This window comes from Fringilla coelebs (assembly GCF_963513975.1).
Source record: "Fringilla coelebs genome assembly, chromosome: 6".
Taxonomy (NCBI): Eukaryota; Metazoa; Chordata; class Aves; order Passeriformes; family Fringillidae; genus Fringilla; species Fringilla coelebs.
The window spans coordinates 11,196,842-11,206,911 of record NC_140034.1 but is presented as its reverse complement, the minus strand read 5'-3'; the positions used below and the strand labels follow the sequence as shown (position 1 = coordinate 11,206,911).

Below are 10,070 nucleotides of genomic sequence, written 5' to 3'. Positions count from 1 at the left end.
TTAGTTTCTCATCTTTGATACCAAATTCAGATTTGGAGCAGTGTGATCACCTCAGTGTACTGAACTGACATATGGGGACACCAGCTTGAATTCCTCAGCTTGCAGTGTATCCATAAAATAGGGGTCGGCCTCTCCCCACCCTGAGTGCTGCTGTGACATAAAGATCTCCTTACAAACCTCACCTTGTCCAACTCATTTTGAATTGGTTTGCATGAAACCAAGTTTAGGTACCTGTGAAATACACTTAGGACCAGAAACTCCATCTTGTCGCCTTACTACTCCAAAGACCACCAACACACTATTGTAATATATACGTGAATTACTTTATACTGGGAACTCCTCCATCATGGAGCAGAACAAATGGACACACAAAACCTGCAGGGTGAGCTGGTCAGAATTTGCCCTTAAACCCCTCCTCCTCCCAAATTGGTTAATTGAATTTAAGACATTGTACCAAATCCAATCTGCCTAAAGTCAGCTAAAGGGCACCAAGGGCAAATTGCTGAATGGAGCTGTTTACTAAGAATTTAATTTCTCTTCATTATTCCAAGACGTGCCAAGGAGTACTGAATGCAGCACAACCACCTAGCTCCCTGGCAGGCTCTGTGACGTTACTGGAAACTTCTCAAGTAAAAGTTGATCACCTCCCAGCAGCACCATGGAACAGGGCTGCAGCTCCATTCAGCCAGACTTCAGAACAATTGCTGAACCATCCCATGAATTATACCCCAACTCAGAGCAGATCACTTTTCCACATACCCTTCCTGCTCAGGTGTGGCACTTGGTTTTGTAGTGGGATCCCCAAGCACACTCTATTCATTATACATAGCAGCTCATGTGGGCATGGGCAGAGCAGTTTTGTTTTAGTGTGAACAAACACATCAGTGACACAGCTCAATTCTTAACACTTTTATTCTTACAGTTCTAGGTTTGAACTGTACATGCAGAGTTGCATAAGTCACAATAGAGATTTACAGTGGATTCTATTCTATGGTAGAGTGCAATCCAGAATCCTTGAACAGTATAAAAAAACAACTTTAAACATCAAGACCTTGTTAGGAGCAGAAGGATTAAAGCTTCCCCAAGAGATTCAGCTCTCCTAGATACCTAGTTACTAGGTACTGTATGTTAGACACTTAAGAATTGAAGAGCTGTGTAACACTAAACAAACTTGAACACCCTGATGTCTTCCCATCTTCGTTACTTCTTTCCACATTTCTGGCAATTAAGAATAAGTCAAAAACCCTGCCACCTGCAACCAGCTAATACAGACAAAAATAACTACTCCTTACTTGCCTGTTTAGGGTTGTACAGTGTTAAAGAAAATATTCCCTCAATGGCATTTTTATCTCACATCAGCTGAAAAAGCAATGTAACAAAAATAAAGGTATAACATCTTCGAAAATAAATATAAAGAGGGAATGCAGACAAAGTGTCAAAGATTTTTTTTGGCAGGTAACATTCATAATATACAAAATATAACTTATTCATACTAGCCAAGGAAACATTCATGAGTTCCTGTAAACTCGTTTAATCCACCTCCTCCATGCGTGATGTGTCATCATCTCCTTCAAGAGGCGGCATCTCCTCAGTGACTGCTGGACTGGCTTCTTCTGCAGCAGTGTCATCTTCATCAATGCCTGTGCAGGAAACAACACCCATTAATGCTGACAGCACAACTCAAACCCTTCCTCTCCACAGTACTTCAGCCACCTGAGGGTTCATTTTCCACACTATCAAGCAGGACCAAGACAATACACCCCGAGTTCACAGGAGCCCGGACAGATTTGGTAACTTACCCAGCCCAAGTTTGATCATTCTATAAATGCGGTTGGCATGTGTCTGAGGGTCTTCTAAGCTGAAGCCAGAGGACAGGAGAGCTGTCTCATACAGCAAGATGACAAGATCCTTCACAGACTTGTCATTCTTATCAGCCTCTGCTTTCTGCCTCAGTGTTTCAATGATGGAATGATCAGGATTGATCTCCAGGTGTTTCTTTGCTGCCATGTATCCCATTGTGGAGTTGTCCCTTAACGCCTGCGCTTTCATGATCCTCTCCATGTTGGCAGTCCAGCCATACGTGCTTGTTACAATGCAGCATGGAGAAGTAACTAAACGGTTAGACACAACAACCTGCAGAGGAAATACAAAGCCAAAGTTTGCAGCTTAAGCATTTCAGCAAATACAACTGATTTACCCTAAATTAATTTTAGGTTGACTTTAACACACAGGTAAACCAAGTACTACACTTTTACCTTTTCTACTTTCTTTTCAAGGATATCTTTCATTATCTTGCAAAGATTTTCAAACTTTGCTTTCTTCTCCTCCTGTTTCTTTTTCTCTTCCTCATCTTCTGGAAGCTCCAGACCCTCTTTTGTTACAGAAACCAGGGTCTTGCCTTCAAATTCCTTCAGCTGCTGCACACAGTATTCATCAATAGGCTCAATCATGTAGATAACTTCCAGCCCATGTTTGCGAAGACGCTCCACAAAAGCAGAGTTGGCCACCTGGTCCTTTGTTTCACCTGCAACAAACAACACCACAGATGAACCTCAGCACTAACAGCAGCTTGTTCAGTTTTTGCAGAGCCTATGCAACAGCTGTGGTGCTCCACATCCCAACCACAGGGAAAAAAAGGGCACCAACAGCGCAAAAGACACTCAAGCTGTTTGAGCTGACACTCCAGCATTTAATACTCTGAACTGATTTGGAAGCAAATTTTTACTTCCAGGAATCCCCAGTAAAAAATGCTTCCCATTCCTGCCAAGCAAGGGAACTTTAAACATCAAGACCTTGTTAGGAGCAGAAGAAGCCCTGTAACAGCATTTATAAAGCCCCCAGCAGGTAAACCTCCAGTGCCGGCCTTTCTGACCACTTCAGGCCGCAACTCACCAGTGATGTAGTAGACGTGTTTCTGGTTTTCCTTCATCCGAGTGCAGTAATCCTTCAGGGAAACCATCTCATCACCAGATGCAGATGTGTAGTACCTCAGCAATTCCGAGAGCTTCTTGCGGTTCTGCGAGTCCTCGTGGATGCCAAGCTACAAAAAGCAAGGAAAAAAAAAATCACTAAGTGATTCCTTCAGGTAAATACTGAACTCTGCTTAGTAGCTCAGGCACAACAATCTGCAACTGCAAATATCAGCAGCGTTCAGCAGAAAGACTACAAACCTTGATGTTCTTGGAGAACTGTTCATAGAACTTCTTGTAGTTCTCCTTGTCTTCAGCCAGCTCAGTGAAAAGTTCCAAGCACTTCTTCACCAAGTTCTTCCGGATCACTTTCAGGATCTTGCTTTGTTGCAGCATTTCACGGGAAATATTCAGAGGTAAATCCTCAGAGTCTACCACACCTCTCATGAAATCTGCAAACAATTGAATTACCTTTGTTAGTCTCGAACAAATATTACCAGTCACTCTACCTGCATGTGTCTCTGCCCACTGGAAATTATCAATTAGTTTCTAGAATTCCAATAAACATGTACTAAGCAATCCTTTTAACTGCTCAACAGCTGTTTAGAACTGAAATTTTCTCCCTTCCGAATTTCTTTACATACAAAAGGAAACTACAGAATAGCTAGGCAGTTCTTCCAACTTTTCAGGAAGACTTTCTGCAGCATTATACTCACTCAGATATTCAGGGATCAGTTCCTCACAGTTGTCCATGATGAAAACTCTGCGCACATACAGTTTGATGTTGTTCTTCTTCTTCCTGTTTTCAAACAGATCGAAGGGTGCACGCCGTGGGACAAACAGGAGAGCCCTGAATTCCAGCTGCCCTTCCACAGAGAAGTGCTGTGAGAGAACAAGATGATCACTTTAGTCAGCTTGCCTGGTTCCACTGTGTGTTAACAGCTCTCCAAATGCAGAACACAAACTGCAACCCACTGGAGATCAGATTACAGAACAGCTGAGACAAGGCTGTCCCTCAGACAGACACACTGAACTAGTGCTACATTATGAGACCTGCAGACCAATTCAGAACACATTCAGCTCCTTACACAGTGTACTGAGATTTTGAAAGGAAATGTGTTTTTATAGCACATATCATCCAACAAAAGGCACAAAACCTTTTCAATGACAAATTACAAACCTAATCACTTCTATATTTTACCTAGTCTCAAATTCAATTAGACATGGTGACTAAACTATTAACTAGGAAGGCACCTGCACTTCGTAACTGCAGATTTAATCCAGATTATGAGCATCAATGGACAATGGATTGGTTTAGCAGCATGTTAAGCAACCTTCCAGCTTCAGTGCTGTATGCTATAGGTTATATATACGTATCTGCAGATATACCAAGTGTAGCTGTGTCTCAAGAGAAAAACTTACTTTGACAGCCAGGTGGTCTTCCCAGTCATTAGTCAGACTCTTGTAGAATTCTCCATATTCCTCATTGGTTATGTCATCTGGATTCCTGGTCCAAATGGGCTTGGTCTTGTTGAGCTCTTCGTGATCAATGTACTTCTCCTTAATCTTCTTCTTCTTCTTCTTATCTCCATCCTTCTTCTCCTCTTCTTCATCAGAACCAACATCTTCAATCTCTGGTTTATCTTCTGTCTTTTCCTCCTTATCTTCTTTTTCCTCTTCCTTTTCCTCAGCCTCATCATCACTCACCTCCTTATCACGCTCCTTTTCCACCTACGAAACAGTATCAGTACTTGAATTGCAAAAGCTGTAAATTTATGAAGTAACAGTTCTAAGTACCCCTTGCAGCCTCACAAGCCAGCAAACTTCAAGAACATGGTGTCAAGGCCTCCCTCCCACACTCCAAGGACTCTCAATCTGGGTGCTGACACAAGTGGGTGTTTCCACGTGCTGTGAGCCAAGTTCTTACTGTTCCATTTCATTACACTGAATGACTCCTAACATTAACTGTCTGGAAACAGATACCACTGGCTTGGAAAACACTGTTTTTTTCAACACAGTGCTGTGAAATACAATTTTAAATTACAGAACTATATTTCCCTCACGTATCATCTGAGAGAACTGAAACTAACCAAATAAAGATTGACTGCTCCTTCTTACACGAACTCCCATTTGTAAAACTGAAAATACTTATTTAGCATTTTAAGCAAGGTACATACAAAGAGTGTAATGGGGTAGCCAATGAACTGAGAGTGCTTCTTCACAATTTCCTTGATTCGCCGCTCCTCCAAGTATTCAGTCTGATCTTCTTTAAGATGCAGGATGACTTTGGTTCCTCGGCCCAGAGGTTCACCTAGAATGAAGTTTACATGTTTTACTTTGCTGTAGCAGAAAAGATTCAATGATTAACTCTTTAGAAACCACACTGCTCCATCAGCTACTTTTTCACCTTAGCAAATTGAAGCTTCTGCATATAAAACAGTCCAGGTTATGCTTTCTCAAGTTTACTGCACACATTTCAAAGAAGCTTCAGAAGATGTCTACTTCTCTGTTCAGGGCCTTTAAAGACTCTGCATACAAAGTTGTTGAGGTCTTACAAACACTTTTCCATGTGTAAACTTTGAAAGCTTAATGCACCATTTACCTGGGCATTCCATACATATCAAATTAGGCTAACTGAAATTACAAGATAAGACCTGGACCTATGCCTGATGTGACACATCACTTGTATCAGTTTCTTGTGTCTTGTGTCTTTTCCAAGGCAGACTATACACCATTGCCAAACCTCTTTAAAAGAGGTCATCGAGCAAGAACACTCACCATTATCCAGTCTGACAGTGAAGGACCCTCCAGCCGAGGACTCCCAAGCATACTGTTCATCATCGTTGTGCTTGGTGATCACTGTCACCTTTTCAGCAACCAGGTAGGCAGAGTAGAAGCCAACACCAAACTGACCAATCATGGAGATATCAGCACCTGCCTGCAGGGCTTCCATGAAAGCCTTGGTGCCAGACTTGGCAATGGTACCAAGGTTGTTGACCAGGTCAGCTTTGGTCATCCCAATGCCAGTATCCACAATGGTTAGAGTGCGATCATGCTTGTTTGGAATCAGGTTAATTTTCAGCTCTTTCCCAGAATCCAGCTTGCTTGGGTCAGTCAAGCTTTCATACCTTATCTTATCCAGAGCCTGTAAGAGAAGAGACATGCTTCAACATTCCCTGACTAGTTCTAGAATATTTTAGTAATTCTCAGAATAAACCAAACTACTTTTGATACTTACATCTGAGGAATTGGAGATCAGCTCACGGAGGAAGATTTCCTTATTGGAGTAGAAAGTGTTGATGATCAGAGACATCAACTGAGCAATCTCAGCCTGAAAGGCAAAGGTCTCCACCTCCTCCTCCATTGGTTGGTCCTGAGTTTGCACAGCTTCCGGCATCTGTGAAAGAAGAAGGAGGAGTTGAAATTCCATCCACAACAGCTTACCTAAGGTATCCTCTTACAGGCAGTGACAACGGCTTTCTGAGATCAAGTTCTTTAACCACGTGTTTTCAGCACCAGAGAAACACACACATAAAAAGCCCTTCCCAAACCTTATTTATACCTAGTAACTATTCAGAAGTTATGCAGAGAATAAATAATAAGACCTTTACACTCAAAGGCCTGCTTTACACTCATTTTATTCTGCAGCACCTAACATAAAAAAGGAAGACAGGACTTTTCTTCTCTCTTCTCCTAATCTACGAATTGATACACGACCTTTATCTTCCCGTTTCACACAAGTACCTAATTATCTTTATTTGGATTATTTCTCTCTTAGCCGCATCCTCCTATTGCTTTGCGTACACAGCTAAGCCCACCTCTGACTTAGATACTAGCACTGCTCAACCGTACTCGCCTCTCTAGATAAATATTTGCGCTAATAAATACACATCTTTCACCGGATATAGCTGCCCGTACGCCCCCCTTGCGGGAGCCAAACCTCAGGGGCGGCGGAGAGAGATTTGTTCAACCACAAGGCCGCTCTGATGGCTGCAGAGCGGAGGGCACCGGGCGCGGCCGGAGCCGCCGGGCGCAGGCCCGGCCCCCGCCGCGAGGCGGCCCCGGCCCCCCCCCCCCGCCCCCGCCGGGACCGCGCCCCGAGCCCGCGGGCGGGAGCGGCGGCGTAGCGCCCCCTGGCGGCGCCCGCCGGAACCGCGAGACGTTCTAGAAACTGCCAGAGCCTTCCCTGCCTGCCCCCGCCTCCCGCCCGCGCATTCCCCACCCCCCCCCCACAGCGCTGCGGAGCGGAGCAGTCCCCGAACCCGCTCCTGGCCTCACCGCCTTGCCCCCGCTTCTGCCCGCCTGTCCCTTCACGCCGCTTTCTCCCCAACCCCCTTTCTTTCCCTCCTCCATCCCGCTCCTTCCTTCCTGCCGCCCCCACTCTCGCCTCCCTCCCCCCAACCCCCGCTCCCTTCCCTCCTGGCACTCTACTCCTTTCCTCTAGCCGCCGTTCCTTACCGCCTAGTGTACCATTCTTTCTGCCTCTACCACCTATCTCTTCCTTTATCTCCGCCATTCCTTTTCTCCTGCTCCCGACTCCGTTCCCCTCTCCTTCCCCCTCTCGCCCCCGCCGCTTTCCCAGTACAGCGCCCCCCCCCCCCCCCAACCTTGCACGCTCACGGCTGGGGGCCCATTCATTGAGAGCGAATCTCTCCGGCCACCCGGTACCTCCGCACCGAACCGTGCTCGGGTCAGCCTCCCACAGCACTCCCGCGCACGCTGCAAGGCGGAGGGGGCGCTGCAGCTGCAGCCCGGGACAAGAACAGCCTTCCCTGACCGCCCTCTGCGCCCGCCGCTCCGCTGCCATACCGGAACCCCCCCCTCAAGGAGCCGCTCGGTTTCCCCAACTCCACCGCTATTCCTACAAAAACGCAAATTTAATAAACTGGGTTCAGAATCATCAACCCCAGTCGCCCTTTCAGCCATACCCAGACTCTTAAGCCCCAATCACCTTTCCCAGAATCTAAAGCACAGAGAAAAGCACGACCAACGCCACGCGGCTCCTACAGCACACCCCCCCCTCCCCCAACGCAGCGCCGAACACGAGCCCCGCGCCCCCAGCCACCGAGCCCCGGGGCTCGGTCAGAAAACGCTCCCTGCGCCGATCTACTACCGGCGAGCTCCGGCTGCTGCCCCCACCGCTCACCTTGGCAGAGGGAATGGGTCGCTGCTCTCCTCACTGACGCTGGGACACAGCCCACTCCCTCCACTGTAGCCTCTCTAGTGCGCGCTCCCCACAGCCCGCCCGATTTATATACGGCGGGATCCGCCTCCTTCCAGAACCATCGGGAACCTTCACCGCCGGCGCGGGGGGGCGCGGGGAGGGGGCCGCGAGGCGGGGGCGGAACAAGCCGGCCGAGGGGCGGGGCCGTGCCGCTCGCAGCCAATCGCAGCCGTCCGCGACAGGCGCCGCGGGGCCGACGGCTGAATGGGCGCGAGCGCGCGCGCTCCCCGCGCCCCGCCCCGCTGCGCCCCCAGAGATTGGCTCGGCCGGGACTCGGGAGGGAGGGGGAAGCACGAAGGAGGCGGACGCATGCGCGGGAGCCGCGCGGGGCGGTGCTGAAGGGGCGGGGCCCGGGGCGGTAGCGCGATTGCCGGATGACGTCACTCGCTGCCGAGCTCCGTTCCGAACGTCCTAGAAGGGGCGGGGGCGGGGCCGGGGTCTCTCTCCCCCCCCCCCCCCCCCCCCCCCCCAAATCTTCCCCCATTTCTCCCCCCGCCCCCGCCGAGCGGCAGGGAAGGGCCTGGAAAACTCAGGGTGCCCCCCAGTCCTGCCGGTAACGGCCCAGGGCTGGGCTGTGGGGCGGCGGTCACCCTCTGTCTCCCCGTGCTGAACCCCTGTCTCTGCTGCGTGGCCGGTGCGCCGGCGTGCGGCTGTGCGAGAGCGCGGGATGCGGGTGTGTGAGGGTGGGAGAGTGAGGGCGCAGGTGCGGGAGTGTGCCGGATGGAGCGTGGCTGTGCAGGTGTGTGAGGGGTGGGAAAGTGAGGGTGCTAAGGTGTGCGGGGTGCAGGTGTGTGAGGGTGGGAGAGTGCCGGACTGCGGCTGTGCAGGTGTGTGAGGGTGCTCAGGTGTGTGAGGGTGGGAGAGTGCCGGATGGAGAGCGGCTGTGCAGGTGTGCGGCGGTGCGGAAGTGAAGGTGTGCGGGTGCTCAGGTATTTAGGTGCCGTTGTGCAAGCTCAAGGATTAAGGATTTAAGATGCGTGGCTGTGCAGGAGTGCAGGAAGGTGTGCAGCTGTGTGTGTGCACAGGTGGAGGTGTGCGGGTGTGCAGCTGCTGCCGTCCCCTCGGCTGGGACGAGGGGCTGCGGGAGGGCGGCACCGCTCCCCCTGCCCTGCTCGCCGGGCGTAGCCGGATGAATCACAGCTTAGGGATGCTGTGGTAGCGCGTTTCGCCTGCTCAGGGAAAAGAGCACCGGTTCTCACGCAGCAGGTATAAGTCTGCGGGTTAACAAAATTCTGCCTCTCGGTCTGTGCACTTGCACAGGGTAAAAAGAGCCGTGGGACCGAAGCCAAGCGGCTCAGCAGACCTACATAGCTATGCAGTTACTTAAGGATTTAAGCGCTAATAGCAGACATGAGGCGTAGGCCAGTGCTGTTGGGTTTGTAACAGCCCAAAGCCTGAAACCCACGGGGATTCTCAGTCTGAACATGGCCTTTGCCAGTTCATCTGGGAAATCTCGGCTCATGTTCAAAGGGCACCGGAAGAGACACCTTTATGCATACATTTGCATATCCTGCATAAAGGCTTTGATATGTACATGTCTCATTATACCAAGCAGCTCTGTGATTGCAGCATTTAGCAGGGCGGGTATTTTTATATCCTGAATGACCTGATTGGGAGCGGGGAGTTAAATGCAGATCTTCCACATCTCAGGAGAATGATCTGCATCCCATGTGTTCCAGACCAGACTTCTAAAACTTTCTTCTTGGAGCTGATCCACTTTTGAGGATATAAATACCCAGAGAAACTACATGTTAAAATTATGCACTGATGTAAGCATGAATTTAGACATATCTCCTTGCTCTAAAGAACGATTATTTATTTGAGGAATAAAAAGAATGTTGTTTCTGTTGCAAAAATTTATCTCAGGTGCAACTTCTTTCTTTTGGCTCTTAGATGTACCCCAGACTTCTATCTAGTTCAACATCTGACTGACTTTA

The 10,070-nt window shown here is 48.9% G+C and overlaps 1 protein-coding gene across 2 annotated transcripts; it reads right to left on the bottom strand.

Moving 5' to 3' along the window:
• Positions 1-896: 896 nt before the first annotated feature.
• On the bottom strand, positions 897-8,203 carry HSP90AA1 (heat shock protein 90 alpha family class A member 1; the record flags this gene model as incomplete). Of its 2 annotated transcripts, XM_084207546.1 has the most annotated exons (11): positions 897-1,640; positions 1,800-2,133; positions 2,256-2,524; positions 2,893-3,040; positions 3,171-3,361; positions 3,626-3,791; positions 4,332-4,640; positions 5,087-5,220; positions 5,688-6,054; positions 6,148-6,306; positions 8,056-8,203. In XM_084207546.1, the coding sequence occupies 10 exons, from the start codon at positions 6,304-6,306 to the stop codon at positions 1,531-1,533; spliced, it is 2,187 nt and encodes a 728-aa protein (XP_084063672.1). In that variant the 3' UTR covers positions 897-1,530. The 2 variants fall into 2 exon arrangements, with proteins under 2 accessions (XP_084063672.1, XP_084063671.1); XM_084207545.1 differs by lacking the exon at positions 8,056-8,203 and having other exon boundaries at positions 6,148-6,339.
• Between the last annotated feature and the right edge of the window lie 1,867 nt (positions 8,204-10,070).